At 40.1% G+C, this 21871-nt stretch overlaps 1 protein-coding gene across 1 annotated transcript in view; it reads left to right on the forward strand.

Annotated features, from left to right (window-relative positions):
• The window catches only part of dst (dystonin), a 164630-nt gene that overhangs the window by 100375 nt on the left and 42384 nt on the right, over window positions 1–21871 (forward strand). Inside the window, 23 exon segments of the mRNA XM_051126003.1 lie at window positions 289–497; window positions 907–1224; window positions 1506–1672; window positions 1977–2133; window positions 2835–2961; window positions 3088–3144; window positions 3279–3514; window positions 3737–3866; window positions 4092–4291; window positions 6041–6536; window positions 7089–8557; window positions 15929–16090; window positions 16447–16617; window positions 16713–16879; window positions 17168–17255; window positions 17258–17329; window positions 17515–17841; window positions 17977–18061; window positions 18290–18531; window positions 19915–20121; window positions 20990–21109; window positions 21209–21316; window positions 21394–21612. Coding sequence (XP_050981960.1) covers window positions 289–497; window positions 907–1224; window positions 1506–1672; window positions 1977–2133; window positions 2835–2961; window positions 3088–3144; window positions 3279–3514; window positions 3737–3866; window positions 4092–4291; window positions 6041–6536; window positions 7089–8557; window positions 15929–16090; window positions 16447–16617; window positions 16713–16879; window positions 17168–17255; window positions 17258–17329; window positions 17515–17841; window positions 17977–18061; window positions 18290–18531; window positions 19915–20121; window positions 20990–21109; window positions 21209–21316; window positions 21394–21612 — 5534 coding nt within the window.

Raw genomic sequence — 21871 nt, forward strand, 5'->3', positions numbered from 1 at the left:
GGGTTGTTTTAGGATCACAAAGAATGTTAATGTATTGTGATTTATTTCATGACACATTTCTCCCCACCTCCCCCAGCAAAAAAAAAAAAAAAATTACATTGCAGAGTCAGAGTATTTTTATTTATTACTACATTTCAGTTTTATTCAATTTAGTTCAATTTATTAAATGTTATGCAATAAAAAATAATATAGTGAAGGCAGTATAACAAATACTGTGATGATATTTGATATTTAATGAATGAAGCATAAAATTTAGCAAATAATTTATTAATACGTTTCTGTTTGTAGATGACATCGTAGAGAGATACGACAACCTGTCGAAGTCAGTGAGTGACCGCAATGAGAAGCTGCAGGTGACTCTGACGCGCTCCCTGAGTGTGCAGGACGGCCTGGATGAGATGATGTCCTGGATGGAGAAGGTGGAAGAGAGCGTGAAGGAGAAGCCAAAAGTGCCGCTGGACTCCAACTCTATTGCGGATGCGCTTAGCAAGGAGGCAGTATGTGACCTTTGACCTTTTACCCAAAGATACTATATATGTATCTAAAAGCGAATATGCAGCTGCATAGCAGAAACTTACCAGACAAAACTCTGTACAATTCAAAGGATAGTTCACCCCAAAATGAAATTACTGCCTCATGTTGTTCCAAACCTCTCTGCATTTCATTCTTCTGTGGAACAAAAGATTTTATAAAGAATGTTGTTAAGCAAACAGATTTGGATCCCATTCACTTCCACTGTATTAATTTAAAAAACTTTAAGATGACTTGAATTCAAAATTGACTAGTGCCAGTCAGAGATAGTGTCTGGAAAATTCCATTTGGTGTTAAACTTACAGACTTCGCCTTTAATAAGCACAGTAATGGCTAAAAACTGGGGGGAAAAAAACACTTGTCCATTTATTTCAGGCTCTGGAGCAGGACATGTCCAGCAGGCAGAGCAGCATCTTGGCCATGAAGACAAAGGTGAAGAAGTTTGTGGAGAACGCTGAGCCGGCCGCTGCCGCCCTACTCCAGGCTAAGATGGAGGGCTTGTCCCAGCGGTTTACTGACGCCTCTGAGCAGCACAAACAGAAGATGGCTCAGATGGAGGAGCTCAGAGACAAGGTGGAGCAGTTTGAGAAGACATCTGAGAAGGTGCAGCAGTTTGTGCTGAGGAGCTCACAGGCTCTCTCAGAAACAGACGGGCCAGGAAAGAACGTCACTGAGCTCTCACAGCTCGTCCAGGTATGCTGCTCGCTCACTGTTCCTAAACCCAGTGATTATGGCTTTGGTTCATGTCTATTAGCTTTCAGGTCAAAATCTATACTGAATGGCCTATGTGTCCTTTTAAAAGCTGATAAAATTGGCCTATAGTGAGTATAAACACTAAACAGTTTGCTATAGGAAGACAATAGCAAATAGCTAAAAGGCATGGCTGTGAAGTTTGGAACAGAGACAGCCTGTCTATGTTCTATTACCTGTTTATGTCTTGCATCTTGAAGTTTTAATAGAATCTTCATTTGCAGGACACAAATGCAGAGTTAGCCGAGCACACAAAGGACATGGAAGCACTCCAGAAACTGACTGAGGAACTCTGCAAGCTGGGTCCAGAAGGAAGCACAGCTCTTCTTCAGAGCAAGATGCAGAACATCTCGGACAACTTTAACGCTTTTAAACAGACAATTACTGAGAAGTGAGTAATCATCAAGACAGCGCTTAGCATACAGTAAAAACAGTACTTAGAATAAAAACACAGACTGTGCCTTGAATTATGATATTGTCTTATTCCAGCGTGTCTCATTAATTTTTAGTACTTCTCTTGGCTCTGACATATGTCCCTGTTATTTATTTAATTGGATAAAGTGATGCTAGAACTGTTATAGAATTAAAACCATGTGCTGTAATGGAACAGTAATAAAAGAAATGTAATATTAGTTATGCTTTTGCCAGATGTCAAAAATAAAGCTCTATATGTATATGTGTCGTGTGTATTGCAGAAAAGAGGAGGTTTCTACCTGCCAGGAGCAGCTGCAGGAGTTCAAAGCTGCCGCAGGGGTGTTAATGAAATGGCTGGAGGAGACAAAAGAGCAAGTGCCAGTGCTTCAGCCCAACTGCAGTGAACAGGGCCTGGGAACAGACCTGCAGAAAGTCAATGTGAGTGATGAATTTAACTTTTCACCTCTTATTTTGGGGCCACAAAACCTTCAGGATAGAACCGTGATGTAAATAAACAGAAAATAGCTAGAATATGAAACACATCTCACTGCGTATGGCCGATTCTTCAGTTTTAACAGCTTAAAAGCCATTTGTCAGTTTTTGCTGACACATTTACTGCATGTCCTAGAATGCAGTGGATTGGATTTTGGGTATTGTGAGCTGATATGAATTTTTGATATTGTGTGTTCTAGTAATGTGGTACTTTATTAAACTACTACTTTATTAAAATAGAACCATGCTAGAAAACATTCTGTCTCACTGATCAGCATTCGTAAGAATTGGGGAGAAAAGTAATTACAAACTCTAAATAAAAAAGATGAAGTATTTTTAAATCTATTTCTATCTTTCAGAGTAATTTTGTCTCTGATTAAATCCTTTTAAAGAGCTGACAGGTTTATTTGAAGAATCCCCCATATAAGGAGAACAAACAATGGATTTGCACACATTCCTTTTTTTAAAGTGTTTCTCCCAGGAAGAATTTCTCCAGCCTACTGAATCTCACTGCTAGTCGTTCAAGAATGTGTGTGTCTTGTTCCAAAGGTCGACGGACATGATTAAAATGTCAAAATGTCTCTTAACTCTATATAAATTTTAATGTTTTCAAATGACATTTTCTGGTCTTTTTATGTTGTCTGCAGGGCTTATTGGACGAATGGACCTCCAAAGCTCCTGCGGTCCAGGATATAAATAGCAAAGGATCTGCTCTGTGTAGCCTAATCAGTGTTTTGACATCACCAGCCAAAGCCAAGATACATCACAACTCAGGTATTGCCCAGGAATATTTTAGTATTTTACATGTCTCAGTTGTACGTGATCACTCATTAATTCCATCTAGTGTAAAAGCAAACAGATTGAAGGTTTTTTCCCCTCTCTTTTTCTCTCTCTTTTTAGGATCAGCTGTCAGTAATGGTTCTGGTCCAGGCAGCCATGCCTATCTGACAAATCAAGGTGAAAGTTCATACTAGTTCATACTAGTGATGCATTTTTTGCTGTGACCAATAGCTAATATTATGGTCAATTTAATTGTATGCTATTCTGGCTGTTTTTACAAAACAATAAGTGTGTATTTTATTTGCCAATAGAGTTGATGCTGGTACAGCAGAACATGTCCTGCATTAACAACAATTATGAGCATCTGGGGGAGCTCCTGAAGGCCAGGTCCTCTGAGCTCAGCGCTTTGTTAAAGAAAGTTCAAGGCGTCCATGAACAGGCAGAGTCTTTACGTCAGTGGATGGAAGACACAAAGAAGACAGCAGCTTCGTTGAGTAACCATCCGTCTGGGAAGGACACAGTAAAATCACAGATCGAGCAACAGAAGGTAAATGAAATGCATTACTGTGGATTATTTGTAGGTGGTTTCACATTTCACATTGTTTTCACAGATTATTAACAATCACTTTCAACATCATTTTTAACAATCACTGCGCAAATTTTATGTCGGCCTTCTCACTAATTTTACACGGGAACCCTGACAGTCGTTATAAGACCCTTTTTTAAGTTACAAGCGTTGAAATAGCTGATTATTATGTCTGTCTTACAGGTCTTTGAAGATAATATGAAACAAAAGCAAGTGCAACTTCAGCAGCTGAGGGAGAATCTGCTCCGCTTAATCGAGGAACACCCTGATTCACCCGAGGCAGAAAAGTGGAAGCACATGCTGGCCCAGATAGGTATGCGTGCATCACATCCAAAACCATTCATCTACTTTTATCTGGCCATCTGTGTGGATGGCCAGGTGCAAATTCACACACTTATTTTCTGCACCAACTGTGAGATGAATGTGAAGCTCAAGCTGCTAGTGGAGGAGTCTGGCCTCCTCCACACACTTTGAATCAGTGCTCGGCTTAAGTGAAGCTGGGAGTGATAAAATGATGTGTGTTGTGCTCCACACACAGACGAAGGATGGGAGGAGGTCAAGGGCACAATGGAAACCCGGAAACAGTACCTGGAGGAGTCGTCCCGCATGCTGGAGCTCTTCCAGACGACCCAACCACAGCTCTCGCAGTGGCTGCAGGAGAAGGAGTTGATGATGGGCGTCTTGGGGCCTTTGTCTGTGGACCCAAACATGCTTAACACACAAAAGCAGCAAGTTCAGGTACTGGCAGTCATACTGTAAACATACATGTGAAAAAAGTAATGCCATATATTATCTTAATATATTAGTAATGCCAATATACTGTCTTCATATATTAGAGGTTATATGATGTTAAATGAGTAGATCACTCCAAATCTTATTTCACAAAATGATAAATACTATTTTACAATAACAGCATATTAAGGTTGTTTTTGTGATTTTATATTTGTTATTAAAATAAAATGCAAATTAAAAACAATAGGACAAATAAAATAAAGAAAGACAATTGAAATAGCTTTAAATGATTCAGTTACAGTAAATTGAATACTTACGTGTAAAAAACTACATAGTCTTCACTGTATTAATTAAGGTACATTGATTATTGTTAAAGCTTCTGAAGTTATTCAGTCAAGAGCAGTAAGGACTTTTCTCTGTATTCTTGTTTTTCATGTTCCTTTATCACTCTAACATGTCAAAAACATTAAGAAGTCCTGTTATTTACATAGTTTGATATACATGATACAGTAAAATTTATATCTATACATAGTTTATATTGTTATCACAATCAGTGTTGGTCAAGCTACTTGGAAAATGTAGTGAGCTAAGCTAACAGTTGCACTACATGGAGCTATCCTCCTGGGAAATGTAGCAAGCTAAGCTACAGCAACATCGCAAAAGTAGTTTACTACATCTAAGCTATTTTTAAAAATGTAATTTTTATATTGAACCAACATCATACCAAATCAATGCTCTCTCAGTGTCAGTCAAGCAGATATACAGGCAATAATAGTTCAGATCAATTGTTTATTCAACAACTGTTCCAAACCAGAGGCAGTACTTGCATCGTTTTCATTTACATTTTCAGGATCAGTGATTCTTAGCAGTTATATTTCCACTTGAGCTTCAGAAATGATTTGGAAAATGTAGCTTTTGTTGATTATCATTATTTTCTCATCTTAATGTTATACCAAATCCATGTGAATTTCTTTTGGGGAGCAGAAAAGATGTTTTGGAGAATGTCCCTGCTGTGCTTTATCTGTTCTATACAACAGATGTGATCAGAGGCTGAAAAAATAACATTAAAGTGCCATAAAAGTAATTCATAAGACTCTCCCACAAAAAAGAACAATTTTTTTTTTGTTTGTTTGTTTTTTTTTTGAAGCCATATAATGGCTTTGTGTGAGAAACACATCAAAAGTCGTCTTCCTTTGAAAACCATTTGCAGCTCTTGTTTGCACATCACACTTGGTTAATCACCAATAGAGTTTAGTATCATTGATGTGATTTTAAGTAAATAGTTACTCACATTTCAGTGCATCCTCAATCAAAGCAGTCTTTTGTCTTGAGAAGACTGGGAACATAGTAAACTGGTCATATGGACACATGTGCTTTTGGTCACACTTTATTTTAATGTCCAATTCTCACTATTAACTGACTATTAACTATGACTTTTGCCTCATTGCTGCTTATTAATAGTTAGTGAGGTAGTTAAGTTTAGGTATGGGGTAAGATTAACATGGTCATGTGGTACAAGACATTAATATGTGCTTTATAAGTAGTAGTAATATCCATGCTAATAAGCAACTTGTTAATAGTGAAACTGGTCATTCAAGTTTTAAAGTTCTTTTTTTATTGTTTTTGGAGTTTTATAAACCTTGGTTCAATGAAAGCATACAGAAAAAGAGCAGTGTAAACGAGTTTTCATGCAACTGAAGATTTGCTATCCCCTAATGCGTATTACTTAATTTCATCTGTTGTTTCTTTGATTAGATTCTCCTCAAGGAGTTTGACAGTCGCAAGCCTCAGTATGAGAAGTTAAGTGAGGCCGCCACAGCAATCGCTAGTGCGTCAGAGCAGCAAGATCCTGCCGCAGAGCAGGTTAAAGAACAGCTGGCGTCTATTTCCCAGAAGTGGCAGGCTCTGACAGGTCAGCTGTCTCAGAGAGACGCTCTCATTGAGCAGGCTGTCGTTAAGACCACTCAATTCCAGGAGCTCTTGCAAAGCCTCAGTAAAAGTGCCACTTGCCTGGAGACTGAACTTAATAACCAGCAGGCCCTCAGCACCCAACCTGATGAAGTCAAGAAGCAGATTGAAGCCACAAATGCAATCTTGTCTCAGCTACGAGAGGAGAAGAAGAGGCTGAAGGAGGCAGAAACCCTTTGCTCTGAACTCTCTGCCATGGTGACTGAAGAGTATCTTAGAGCAGACTTGACAAAACAGCTTGAGGGCATCACTAAACCATTTAGACAACTTGAGGACAAAGCAGGTATTGTAGTTTACTTCAGATACTCTTGTCTTCTCTCTGCAACATCACAGAATATTTGCACATATAACTATGCCAAAAGCTATGCAGATGTCTTTAGAATATGAATTTGTGCATGTCCATTTTTCAAGTATGCAGCTAGGATGAACACACTTTAGTAATTTTAATTCAGTTCCACTCATCCCTCCCCAAAATCAGTGTAAAAAATGCCAAACAACAAAAAAAGTCTGCAGATTCCACATGTCTCAAGTGTCAAATATCCAACCTTGACAAGCAACTCATGACAAGACATGCTTAGTTTTTATTTCTGTTGCAAAGTGTTGAGTTTCCCCATAAACTCCACATACTGTAGCTCTATAGCAAATACCAGCTATGTTCCAAATGGCTGTGATGTTGTCTCTTCATATAGCATTTTCGCATTCAGTCAGAGCAGACAAATTGCTTGACGCTTGAGACTTGTCATGTTATGCCCTGCTCGGACACAGTATTACATAATTGTGACAACTGTTGAGACTTCTTATCTAACATTCTTATATTTTACCTTGTGTTCACCAGGAAAGCGGATTGAGCAGCTCAACTCAGCCTTTGCCAGCTCCCAGCAGTTCCATCAGACATCTAAGGACTTCCAAGCCTGGCTGAATCAAGCTCTGCAGGAGCAGTGTAAGCCACAGTCCATCTCTGCTAATGCAGAGAAGTTAAAACAGAGTCTCAAGGAGAACAGTGCTGTTCAGAAGGCCATTAGTGACCATGAAGAACCTTATAACACCATCATTAAAGAAGGAGAAGCTCTCCTCCAGAGCACAGAGGGTGCAGAAAAGGTGGCCCTTCAGGGACAGCTCTCTGCTCTACGGACCAACTGGGACGATGTCAAGAAAAGTAATGCTGAGCAAGCAGAAAAGCTTCAAGGGGCCTTGCAGAGGGCACAGAAGTTCAAGGAACATTCTGAGAAACTGAGTTCATGGTTGCAAGAGTGTGAAGACCAGGAGAAGAACGTGAAGCTCAGCGTGAACTCGGTGGAACTCGAGGGCTCCCTCTCGCAGTTGAAGGCCATCCAGAAGGATGTGGACAAGCATAGAGGGCAAGTTGTGATGATGAACACTGCTGCAGACAGCCTCCTGGAGGTAGTCACGTCAGATGGTGATACGGTTAGGGAGGAAAAGGCAACCACTGGTAAAAGAGTGGATAAGCTGACTGAAGACTTAACGCTCAAAAGAGAATCGTTAGAAAATATCTCGCAGAAACTGAAAGAGTTCAACGACTTACAGAAAGAAGCCAAAGGACAGCTAGAGGGTGCCAGGAAACAACTCGATTCTCACTCAGCTTTAGGTGTCCAGGCCTACAGTGGTAAAAACTTGACCAATATGAAGGCTCAGCAGAACAGCTTAGAGGGTGTCCACAAACAGATTGAGCATCTCAAAGATATTGCAAAAAGTCTTGTGGTTGATGCCTCTGAGGTGGAGGGTGTGACAGACCTTCTTCTTCAGGCAGACAGCTTGGAAAAAGACCACATGTCAATTACCAGAAAGGTAGAGGATGCTTGCTCCACCTTGGAGAACAAACTCCAGGGCATTGGACAATTCCAGAACAACATTCGCGAAATGTTTGCGAACTTCACAGACCTGGACGATGAGTTAGATAGTATGCCTTCTGTAGGCAGGGATCTTGACACATTACGAGATCAGCAAAACACTATCAAAGGCTTTGTTGCTAAACTTCAGGATCTGATGACCAACACAGCCAATGGTAGAGACAGTTGCAAGAAGATGCTGGAGTCAGAGGCCTCACCAGATCTCCTAGGTCTGAAGAGAGACTTGGAAACCCTGGGCAAGCAGTGTGGAAAGCTGATGGACCGAGCTTCGGGAAGAAAAGAACAGGTTGAGGAGAGCCTCAGTCATCTGGAGGAGTTCTACAGCAAAGCGCAAGAGTTTACCCACAAACTGAGCAGTGCTGAAAAACAAGAGGAGTCCCAAGAGTCTGTTGGATTGGAAACTGAAGTCATTAACCAACAACTGGAGTCATTTAAGGTAAAATTAAGATTTATTACATGTCTCACCTTGTTCTGTTACCCTTCTACAAGATACATAGCAGTCACTGACATTTTAAAAGATTGATATACTTTGAATAAGAACTCTGAAAATTGTCCATCTCATGTTTAATGGAAAAAGTAACCAGGTAACATTACTGTAAATGAACTCATGTTTTTTTGTTCTCACATGACATAATCCTCGAAAGGCTTCACTAAAAATAGCAACATAGCATTAGTTAATATGAATTAGTCTCACACATTAAAGGTCGTGAAGTAAATGTTAGCTTTGCATTTTAATATGAACAAGATCTGTTTCTAAATTGGCCACTAGTAGCACCAAAAAGAATTTCAAACAAGTTTTAGTCACTCCCCCAATGTTACATTGTTCAGACAAATGCACACCATCGGTTGAGTCTGTGGCCATGTGCACACTACTACGTTTTCGTTTGAAAACACATCTTTTTCCCTCCGTTTTGGCCTTCCGTCTACACTGAGATGGCGTTTTTGGTCAAGGAAAACTGAGCTTTTTGAAAACGTTTTCCAAAGTGGATAAATTTGAAAACGCCATTTTTGCGTTGCAGTGTGGACTGTGAAAACGATAGCTTTTGAGAACGATGACGCATGTTGTACCAATATATATCTATTTTTATACCGGTAATTGTGGCTGTTATTTGTGCAAACATGAGAGCTCGCGACAGTGTATGATGAAGAATTGTGTTAAAACTTATTATGTCTGTTCCGTCTATATCATCTAAGTGAGTATCATCCATGCACAGTATGGCGAATTTAACGTTTTCCTACGTTTCAGTGGGGATGAGAAACATTTGCTAGTGTGGACAGAGAGCATTTTAAAAAGAAAACTCACAAGCCAAATGTATCCGGATTAATGTGGACGTAGCCTGTGTTGTTATGTTGTGCCTAGTTAGGCCACTCAGCCTATTAGACTGAAGACTGGACATATGGTGCCCTAGTAGCACAGAAGCTACACTTTACCTTTAAGTTACACTTAAATATGTGCAATTTTGTTATGAAGAAAACAACGCCACAATGCCACATTTTACAAAAATTAAATGTTTCCAAAAATAAATAAATAAACAAAAACCTTTAATTTAGGGGCTACTGTTTAATGAAATAGGATGGTTCTACAGGATGATTTTTGCTGTCTTACTCATGAGTTATGTTGGTTTTGTCTGTTAGCCACGTGTTAGAACCTTCTCTAGACAGTTCAGTATGTCTGTGAGCATCTGGTGCTAACAAAAGGACGTCAGCTGATGGGGCATTGTTGCGAATGTGCGGTGAGCCAGCTGGGGGCCAGTGGGGTGCCGTGTATCATAGTGGCCCAGTGAAAAGTAGTGGGATCTGACTTCTGCTCCTTGCCCTGTCAGTGAGTGCTAGAGCAGGCCTCTCCATTCAAATGCAAACAATAGGCTTTTTAAGCTTTCTTATTTTTAGCTGCAAGCTAAATTATTTTTTCCTGAATTTGGACCTGCTATAGGTAAAAATTCTGTTGTGCAAAAGATTCTTCTTGTGCAAAATGTGAGAAAACTGATTATGATATATTGACAAATCTCTTTAGCCTTTTTATGTTAGAACGTGCGGTTGCATTCAATGCATATTTATGATGTTGTTTCTATATAAAAACATACCTTAATTGTTATTGTGAAATTGCCACAGGCAATAATTAGCATGTCAATTACTACAGTAAAATTACTACTGAAATGTATAACATTTATTTGAAGAAAAAAAAAACCTGTTGACAGTTATACAGTCACAGCCTATAGTCTATAGTGCAAGACAATTTCTGTTTGTCTCACTGTAGTGATTTTTGTTTTGACAAACTTAAGAGGTGAATTGAAATGATTTTCAGTGCCACAGATGCAAACCACGGAGCTTAACTTGTATTTACCCGTAGTATTTTTAGAAAAGTTGACTTCATCTCTCAAAAATTACATCTTAGCCTTGGTCAGTTTGGATTCTTGGACCTTTTTTGAGCCCATATTTCAAGCGGTACATCATTTGGAAAATCATGCTGCTGCAGGAATTTCTGGATTGTTCAGATGCTCAAAAATGTAGCTTATGCCCTTCTTTCTTTTTCTTTGTTATGGCAACGCAGTGTGTTTCTTGTCATAAACAAAAGGCCTGGAGTAGATTTCTCTGTTCTTGTTACAGTCTAATTGCTACTAAGGGAAATCAAAGGAAAAAATAATAGGATGGATAATATTGTAATGTTATTACAACAGTGACAGAAATCTGCTAAACACAACAATGTGATATTTACAATATCAGTCCTGATTAAAACCATTGTCAAGACTTAAAGTGAGATAAAAATGGTCCAGAAATCCTTTAAATGCTTGAAGCTTAAAGAAGCTTGACCTATATTTGGACATGCATATGAATCAAACATGGACATCCATGCGCTGTGCTGAAGCATCAGCTGCCGCTGTTCAGACGATAATTTGGCCCCTTGTTGCTCGGGCTCCCCCTTTCTTTTTGTTCTTTTCAATGTCTGGATGGATGATCACTGCTACATCAGCTGCTGCTGGAAAATCAGCTTTGTTCTCATTGATACGGCCATTGAACTCAGGAAAATGACCCAGATTGTGAAACACAAAGACAGAGACTTTTTTCTCCAAAATCTGCTTCTGTCATTTAAGAATATACATGTCTGAAGTCACTTGTTTATCCTTATCTTTTGTTTCTTCAATTCAGCAAATTCATTTGTGAATAAACCAAATATACATGGACTTAAGCCATGAGTCGGAAATCCACCCACGACACCCTGACATTGTGGCGGTGAGTTTTACACTTGGAGGACATTAATGTCTTCTGTGAACCTTTGGGAATTTCTGACTCTTGAATCATAGCTATTCGTATTTCCATAAGTGATGATGGGAAAGGGTCTTTGTGAGGCCCCCAGTGTTGAGCTGACTCATCAGCCTGACTCACCGTACAAACGCACAAGAGGGAACCTGAAACCCTCCACCAGCACAGCACTGGAACTTATGCACATTGTTGCATTATGATGAAGTTGTTATTTCACTGCGATCATGTTGCATAGGACAGTGACAAAGAGAGACAGATAACGTTTTTCGCCCAACGGATCTCAGCCCTCGAGTGCTTGAGGATTTTTTTTATTTTTTTCCCAACGAAACCTTTGTTCTCTTTTAAATAATAGTTCTGCGTTTCAGTGCCTGTGGGTATTGTTCGTGTGAATGGTGAGAGATTTTGTTGACAGAGTTTTTTTTTCGGATGAGGAAACATCCCTGCCCTGTTTCTGTGCACAGACAGGCATTGTTTCCGATCATGTCTGATTTTAAATGAATGATTTTATACATTTGACATCAGGTCAGATCATTTGTTCATCCACATTTAAAAGGTTGGATTGCAAGTTTTTGCCACGTGGTCAAAACTCCAAGGGCCTAAACTTCTGTGTAAATTGTTTGTAAAATCATTCTTACATAAATTGTCACTTTTACATAAGAATAGATTTATAAACAAATTACACAGAAATTCTGCTCGTTTTTATAAATAAGGCCACAAAATCAAGCAGCTGTAAAGCACAGCAAATGCTCAAGTTCGTCCAAATAAATGGCGTCATAGAAAGATAAATCCCTTTTATTTGCTTCATGAGACGTCTCTGTGGCGTCAACAGCAGTAAACACGTCTCCGAGACATTAGAGACTTGGACCTTGGAACTATAAAAACAAATGTACTGCCTTTCTTAATTCACAGCCTGGATTATTTCAAAATATCCTTCATTGAATCCCACACATATCTTTAACCTCTTCACCTCTTCCAGCTTCCTGATTTCCTCTTTTCGCTAACACAGAGGCTGTGTACTGACTCCCAGACACCTACGCGCTGTTCACTACTTCCTACACAATCAGCAAAGCTGAAATGTCACAGAAGACAGCACAAGTATCACATTAATTATGGGTTTCCCATACAGATAACGTCACATAAATAGGTCAATAAATATAAATATATCAGTTATCATACTTCATAAAATTAATTATTTCATTTCGTATTAATACATTTTATATGTATATAAAATAATTCTTTCATATAAGTTGTTACATTTTACATAATCTTTACCCTAAATTCATTTGCAAAACATAATCCCAGCTGCAGTGTCCATGTACATGATAATGGCATTGTAACGGACAATTGCCTATGAATTACTCCTGAGGCGAATTAAGGTGAATAAAAGTTCCTTTTGCGCTCAATGACTGCTAAAAATTCTTGTACAAATTCGTATACAGTGAGATTCATTTTGAAAGGCACTATCATGGGATTAGAATGTATCTAGAGATTATCTGACAAGTCAAATTGACAAGTACCAGAAACCAAACTGCATTCTTTATTCAGTCTACCCTTCAATCCATTGCTTCTCCCACCTTGTCCACTTGCCATGAAAAAAGACCTGTCACGCACTTGGCACAGGTTACGGTGTTTCATTACCCCCTATCTAGTTCCTCCCTCAGCATTCTTCTGTAATTATGAGACACTACAGGCTCTTCCATGGCTCCAAAACACCAGGCGGAGAGGAGGGGAAACAAGGGATGGAGAGGGCAAGAGAGCAGAATGCGTATCTATTTCTGCCTTGTGTGATGTCATCGGAGAGGGTGCCGGTTACTTTTGTAGCTTTGCTTTTTTTCTCTCTCTGCCCTCCCCTGACAAGAAGAGGAGAGCTGCTGTCAGAGCAGAAGCACACTAAGAAGTTAAGTCAAATGGGACACGGAGACAGAAGGGGAGAATTAAAAGAGGGTCAAGCATCTACCAATCAGCATGAGCCGGTCACCGCACAAATGGAGCTGTGGCAGATGTTGCCTGAATAATGTGAGGGGGGGCGGGGCCTTGAGCCCTGTGCCAGGAGGGTGTCTGTCATTGCCGGTTGGACCGCAAGAGAAGCAGGAGCGGCTTTTTGTTTCTCCTGGAGCTTATGGCTTTGTTTTCCCAGATTTAAGGATTTGTATCAGGATATGCCACCATTATGCATGCAGGATACCTCTGCGTGGATGACTGTACGGGAGTTCTCAGGAAATTCTAAAATTCCAAGCACTTTTTTGCACTGGATGACGACTGTGATGGAGTTATAAAGAGCTAAGGAAACAGGCAACAATGACAAGTTGTGACAATGGGGAGAAATGGAAACCAGCAGGATTGTCATTTTGGAAAAGGATGTATAAGAGGAAGAAGTGATGTGTATTAGAAATAACAAAAAATTTATTTTTTCATTAACTTTATTTTTTAGCACCTCTATAAAATAAATTTTATCAGATTTATAGTATTCTAATTTTTGGTTTTAAATTGTATATTCATAAGAAGTTTATAGTTTACTTTTACAGCTGTATTTATTTTCTTTGGGGTAAAGTGTTTGCCTAGTGATTTGCAAAAGTAAAGACTCCCTTTTGGCTTTTGTAAAGTTTCTTTGATGTTTTCATGTCTGTTCGGGATTGTTGCACTGAAAAGCTTTACCTCATTGTTAGAAGTCATTTGTAAGTCATTGTCATAATGGGCAAACCTCTGAGTAGACCAGACTGTCTGCGGCAGAACCCTTCTTGTGTGGGCAAAGGAGAGGAGGAGGACCTCAACATCGATGACTGTTATGTTCCTCAGAGGTCCATTTATGACACAGTACGTCTGAATGAGCAAATCGACTCAGGCTCTAAGGGCAGCCTGGCCTCAAGACACTTAGTCGGCACTTTACCATATAGTCATCGCACCCTGGACATAAGCGCACTCTGTGGGAACGGCGTCTTGGCCTCCTCCAGTGCCTTTGAGCTCCGCAGCAGGGAGGCGGTGCGTTTGGACGAGCGGGTCGTGTTTGACGGCTTGAAGCTTAATGGAGATATTATCCGGGGTGCAGACACCATGCTGTGTAAGCCACGGCCAGCGGGCGAGAAGAGGGAGCCGGCTCAGCACCGCCGTTCCTGGCGGACCTTCGCCCCCGCAAACCACAGCGAGTACGGCAGCTGCAGCGGAACGCTGTGCAACGATGGACCGGGCCAGCATGGGTTGGGTCGAGTGGGAAAAGGAAGTAGTATGACGAACTCTCTTACCTCAGAAGGCGACTCGGGTCTGTGCAGTCCCACTGTGGAAAGAGAACAACGAAACCCACGAGCCCAAAGGCGACCCGGGCCTGGCACAAGAAGCCTCTCTTCTGCTGAGGGGGTGCACGTATCAGGGGACCTGAAGCCAGGGCGTTCCCTCAGCTCCGGTCAGGAAGAGTTCCCCCTCTCGCCAGTGAAAGACAGATTATCCACTCTGCTGTATTACACAGACGCATCGACGCTCGGAAGCCAACAACATAACAATATGTACAACTCAGACCTCAGTGTGGGTCACGCTTTTTCTAATAGCGAATGTCTAGATATAAATGTCAGGACGCTGGCAGAGTCAAGTAGTAAAACACAGAACTCCACAGCATTCTCAGGATATGAGGAATTACCCACAGCTGAACTTCTCGAAGACGCTTGTTCGCAGGACGACTGTGAGCTGCTGAGTGTTGTGGTGACAGAACCAAAGACACTTTCACGTTGCCGGCAGAATCTAGAACAACATGTAACCAAGGACGAAAAGTGTTATGAATGCGAGCAAAGAGTTACGGACTCCAAAATGGCAGACTTGGAGGATTTCTTGTTGTTAGTTGAAAGGGAGGCAGGTTTCCCCAATGGAATAAAACATGTGGACGATGAAGACATAGAGAGTCTGTTAACATCCATAGCCGAATGTTCGCAGATGGAACTCGTGGCCTTGCCTTCCACCCAGGTACCCCAAAATAGCCGGCGAATGTTGATCGTTTGATTAGTGTTTCCTGGGAGGCTGGCTAGCGCTGTTTGGCCTTTATCAGATTAGGAGAAAGCTGAATTAGGTTTATCGTGATTGCTGGTCAGTGACTCAGATGTTGTGATTGTGCACAGCTGGCTGTAACCGAGTAGCAGCCTCTCGTAACAACCAGTTGACTGGTGTTAGAGTGCACATAGTGCCCATTTCAGTGGAAGAGCCTCACCTTATAAGGCTCCTGGCTACAACATATCTAGTTACCCTGCTAAAAAGATCAACTTAGCTGACCACTAGCATATGTTGTGGATGTTGGTCCTTAGAATAAGATTGTAGTAGTAGCTACTGTATGCTCAACAAGTCTTTTTTTGTTTTGTTTCATTGTTTTTTTCTGCTGATGAATTTTAGGAGAAACATCTAAGACAAATTTGATTCTTAACTGAGAACTCCATGTGGTGTTCTTAGCTTTGAACAAGTGACCTCAAGAGATTGCACTTTCTTTAATGATTGCCTGAACGTTATGAAGATCGAATAGCTTACATTTTTCAATGGGTTTTTATTGTTCTTCTATATTTATCACTTACAGGTTTTCCAGAAGGACGTCATCGAGTCTCTGCAGAGCCAGTTGCAGGAGCTGAACACTCTGGGCCAGGCACTGATCCAAAATGCCCCCAAAGGCACCAACACCAAAAAACTTGATCATGATCTAGAGGAGGCCAACACCAGATGGAACACCCTCAACAAAAAAGTAAGACCCACTCTTCATCTAGTGTCAAAAAATGTTTATATTGCAGTTGAAGAGGTGCAAAATCATGTGCGAATTGTTTGATTTCTTTGTCCACTGCACTCTGGAATGCTCATAATGTTTTCATAACAGTCATAATGTTTGCCAGTGTTGGTGAGTAACTAACAAGTAGTGATGCCATTACCTTTTCAGTAGTTTAAGAATAGTCTGTAAAATAGTGTAGCCTTTCCAATATCCAAAGTTTTATAACAAGAATCAGTGTACTACGAGATGCTACACCAACAGTTTGAGTATTTTCTAGCATGCCAAGCTACAGCTGTAAGATTTCCTTAGCACTGCTGTATGTGTGATCTTCTCAGGTTGCGGAGCGATCAGCTCAGCTTCATGAAGCCCTGCTGCACTGTGGCAGGTTCCAGGATGCACTGGAGTCTCTTCTCAGCTGGCTCACGGACACAGAGGAGCTGGTGGCCAATCAGAAGCCTCCATCAGCAGAATTCAAAGTGGTGAAAGCACAGATACAAGAACAGAAGGTACAACATCAGAAATGCTTAGAATTAGTTCGCTGACGTGAAATCTGTCTTTTGGTTTTATGCATCACTGTATTGTTTCTGCTGGCTCTGTCTAGCTCTTGCAGAGACTACTGGATGAAAGGAGAGCCACGGTGGAGCTGATTAAGACAGAGGGACGGAAGGTGACGGACTTAGCTGATACTGTTGATAAGGAGAAGATTGCGAGAGAGATTGAATGCCTGGGGCAAAGGTGGGACGCCCTACTTAAGAAAGCTGAGAACAGGTAAAAATATTAGCACAAATGTATTTCTGCATTTTGGAAATGAAGTGCCTATTGTTGGCAAGTTAAATAGGAGTAGACTATTATCATGTTTTAATTGTAAAACATGATAATAAAAAAAAAATGGTGGACAAATCTTAGGTTACAGTTCTAAATATGAATCAGTTCTTGTTTTCTGACTCTGCTCATAAGATATAATTTGTCTTTTTCATGAGTAAAGGACTGTGTCTGTACAGTATAATCAAACCCAGTCATGTACAGTCATAAAACTAACTGCAATGTTTTTGGCAGACAAAAGCAGTTGGAGAATATTTTGGTGGTGGCACAGCAATTCCATGAGACCCTTGAGCCTTTGACGGAGTGGCTCACAGCTACCGAAAAAAAAGACTAGCCAAGTCAGAGCCCATCGGCACCCAGACGTCCAAGTTAGAGGAGCAAATTTCTCAGCATAAGGTACAGAGCCATCTGTAGCGACAGCTTAGTCCCATTACCATGTTTAGTTTGTTTTCCATCGTATTTTACTTTTTTTATCCATTACCTCATTTTCCCTGCATTTCTGTTTATGTTCTCATTTGACCCATTCTTTTTTTGTTATTATGGTTTCTGCACCCCGGTCATGTGACTTCCATGGTAATCAGGCTTTAGAGGAGGAGGTTTTGGGCCGTGGTAAGATCTTGTACCAGGCCATGAGTCTGGGCCAGTCTCTACGGGCGGTCAGCTGTGTGGATGACAAGGAGCTGGTGCAGGCAAAGCTTGACAACACGAACAGAAGCTATATCGAGCTGCAGGAGCATTGCCGCCAGAAGGCCGAGTTATTGCGGCAGGCACTGGCTAATGCGCAGCTCTTTGGGGAGGACGAAGTGGCTCTGATGACCTGGCTCGATGAGGTGTACGGCAAACTGAACGAAGTTTCGGTCAAAGACTACACGACGGCCGTCCTCACAAAACAGCATGCTGAGCAGCTGGTACTTTACATGCTCCTCCTCATAAGGCTTCCTTCCCCTGTTTTGTTCTTTTCATTTCTGTCTTAAGTGGCGTGGTATGGTTTTGGATTATTCTGTCAGAACATGCTGGTGACTGATGTTTGTTTCAATGTCCAGGCTCTTCATGAAGACATTGAGTCAAGGAAACAAAATATTGAACAGGCCATACTAAATGGGTTAGAACTGCTAAAACAGACTACAGGTGAGATTTATAAAAAACATAGCTAAATGATTGATATTTAGATAATTCTATTGCAATTCAAGTTTGTATATCAAGTATGTAACAAATGCAATAACCATTCTTTTACGATTTTTTTTTTATATTTGCATAACCTGAGTCAACATTTAGAAGATTTCCTGTTAGCTGAAATGTTTTCTGTGCTCTCAAACTGTATGAATGTCTTTATCGTGTGTGTGCACTTTCATTCAGGCGATGAGGTTGTGGTCATACAAGGTAAACTAGATGGAATAAAGACGAGGTATTCAGAGATCAACACAATGAGCAACAGTGTTTCAAAGACTCTGGACAAAGCCCTGTCTCTTGCCACAAAGCTGCAAAACACCCATGAGGAGCTGAACGCCTGGTTGGAGAAGGTCGAGTCTGAGCTGGCCACGTTTAAAGCTCAAGAGCCGGTCGGAGAGCAGCTCACTCACTTACAAGACAGGCAGAAAGTAAGTGACAGTACTGCAGCTGCATTTTAACCCATGGAAAAAAAGAACAAATGAGATCTCAAGTGTTTCTGCTAGGCACTTATAGTACCAAACAAACAGAGTTTTGTAAGTCTCCTCTGCATTTGTGTACTTTACAGTTTCAGAAGACTCTCAAACTGTGCTTAGATGTGCCAGACCAATTACTTGGTCTATGCAATCCAGTATTATAGCTCAACAGAAAGAGATAAGGCAAAGCTGATTTTAAATTAAACTTGACTGAAAATTAAAATCCAGTGTAACTCCAATGAAGTTGTTGACTCATTTTAATGGAGCATGTATGTATGTAAATTGTAAATTCTTAAATGTATTCAAAAATAGAGTTAGAATAATAAGACACAAAATGTAGCAGCAAGTCACTTTCTTAATAAGTGAGTCATTCATTGATTGATTTAACCAGTTCCTTCAAAACAGCTGATTCATGCAAGAACGAAGCAAGCGAGTGTCTTTATGAGTGGGTCATCATTAGAGCAAAACTGTGTAGCCGGACAGGAAACCGGGCTCATCAGGTCTAAAACTGGACAGATGGCCGCCCTGTTAATGCCGAAATAATGTTGATGTTTAATAAGTAATGCAGAATAATTGAGGAAAATAAGTCACTGGCGAAAAAGTTGTGATTCTTTCAGTGTCATTGTAAGGTGTTGTTGTTACAGTGTCATTACACAAATGTGACCCTGTCTTAAGTAGCACGGGTATATTTGTAGCAAAAGCTAACAATGCATTGCATGGGTCAAAATTATCGATTTTTTTATTTTATGCCAAAATCATTATGATATTATGCAAAGATCATGTTCCATAGAGATATTTTGTAATTTTCCTACTTTAAATATATCAAAACTTAATTGTTGGTTAGTAATATGCATTCCTAAGAACTTCATTTGGATTTTCTTAATATTTAGATTTTTTGCACCCTCAGATTCCAGATTTTTAAATTGTTGTATCTCGGCCAAATATTATCCTATCCTAAAAAACCATAACATCAATGGAAAGCTTATTTATTTTGCTTTCAGATGATGTATAAAACTCAGTTTCAAAAAATTGTCCCTTATGACTGGTTTTGTGGTCCAGGGTCACAAATAAGTACTGAGTAATATTAATTATCAACACATGTTACTGAAGGGTTGAGGTTTGGTTTAGAATTAGTTGCTTGTTATTATTGCAAAATTGACTCTTATTACTCTAGTAAGTACAGTACATAATGTTACCAAAAAAATCTTATTTCACAAATGTTTAATTTAAAAAAACAACAAGACACGCACAGAAAGTGTTTATGATATCAGTATTTAAATATTGTCAGAAATGGTGGATGTGTCACTTTAAAATTGCTTCTTTATTTGTCACATCCAGACACTGATGAAGGAGGTGAAGGATCAGAAGCCACTGGTAGACTCTCTTAATGAAGTAAGCAGCGCTCTGCTGGAACTCGTTCCATGGCGAGCAAGAGAAGGCTTGGACAGGATGGTCACAGATGACAACGAGCGCTACAGAATGGCCAGCGATGCCATTACACAGCATGTAGACCAGACTGGAGCTGCCATCTTAAAATCCCAGCAGGTATGTATGGTGGTTCTCAGCTGCTTGAAAAAATAACACCACCCTTCTATTAGATTCACAATGAAGTTTGTTGAAGCGCCCAAACAATGCAGCGCTTGTGATTGCTGCCAAGGGTCATTGGCCTCATTGTGGTGCTAATTCTTGGTGCTTTATAGTCATTCAAACTTAATTTATCCTTTTGTGCTGCCTTGATGGTATTTACATAATATACTAATGGAGTGTGACCCAGATTGATTACATTTGCATCACATTAGTGAGAAGACTTAATAAATTCATGCGTAGCTGACTCGCCTAGGTTTGTAAATAATTTGTAAAGTAAAATAATACATTTGAAATATATTATTATTAAGTTTGGTCATTATAAAGAGAAATAGAGGAACATTTTTGTGACATTTTGCATTCAATTATAATATTAGTCAGTGTTTGTTGAACCAAGGTCTTATATTTCTTCATGAGCGTTTTCCACTCTTAGAATTAAACATATCGTTTTTAGACTTTTATATGCAAATTACCTGACTGGCTAATTTCTTTGCTAAATGTTAAATATGTTTTGTTATGCAAATCTGGGGAATCATTAATGAGCTCATAGATGTGTGAATTTCTCTGTGGCATGATTTAGCAGCTTTGTTTCCTTTAATTCTCTGGGTGGACTGGAGAAGAAACTGTTCATTATGAACATATGAATATGTCTACATAGTAAATCTTGATATGCGTTATAATGATTTAATTTGATTTAGTATTACATTATATATATTAAATTATATGTCAGTTAAATCTGTGCTGATTTGTAAGAAGTGCCGTAAGTGTATGGAAATGTGATATGCACAGTCACACATCAGTGTTTGAACGTATTTTCCCTGATGTGCAGTTTGAGCAGGCAGCCAACACTGAGCTTGAGTGGCTGACGGAGGCAGAAAGGAAGTTGTCTTGTGTCGGAGATGTCAGGCTTGAGCCGGAGCAGACCACAGCTCAGTTACAGGCTCAGAAGGTCAGTCATGTGTTCATGGTCGTCTCTAACCTGCACAGTCACAGAAACATACAGTACATTGTAAAGCACACATTATCTAAAGCACGATTTCTCCTGCAGAGCTTTTCCATGGACATTATGAGACATAAAGATGCTGTGGATGACATTGTAAAGACCGGGGAGGCCATTATGAACAACAAAGATGAGGCAGAGAAGGAAGCACTGAGGGTAAATAAAAGAAAATGTATAAAAAAAACCCTAATCTGTGTACAGTAGAGTTTTAAAATCTCTGTGGTTTCATGCAGGTGAAGCTCCAGGCATTGTCAGAGAAGTACAATGTGGTCAGTCAGCTCAATTCGGAGCGCTGTCTGCAGCTGGAGAGAGCTCATTCTCTAGCCTGCCAGTTCTGGGAGACATACGATGAACTCTGGCCATGGCTGCAGGAGACGAGAACTACCTTCACTCAGCTGTCCCAGCCGGCCATTGAATACGAAGCACTTCGACAGCAACAAGAGGAGCTAAGAGTAAGATATACACCTGCTGTGACAGCTATTAAAATCCCTTCAGCTGGGCCAAAAACACACATGCACTGTGTTCAAATTTAGCACAAACCTGTTAATGGATGCTGTTCATCATCTGTCTGAAATAAAATAATTTTGTTATATATATGTGAACTAAATACTATAAATTTTATTTGATTTTACCATTGATGAAGTTTAGCATTGCACTTACAGCTGATAGGTTCGTGTTTGTTAACATCAGCTATGTTTACATGCACCCAAA

This window comes from Labeo rohita, chromosome 13, assembly GCF_022985175.1.
Source record: "Labeo rohita strain BAU-BD-2019 chromosome 13, IGBB_LRoh.1.0, whole genome shotgun sequence".
Taxonomy (NCBI): domain Eukaryota; kingdom Metazoa; phylum Chordata; class Actinopteri; order Cypriniformes; family Cyprinidae; genus Labeo; species Labeo rohita.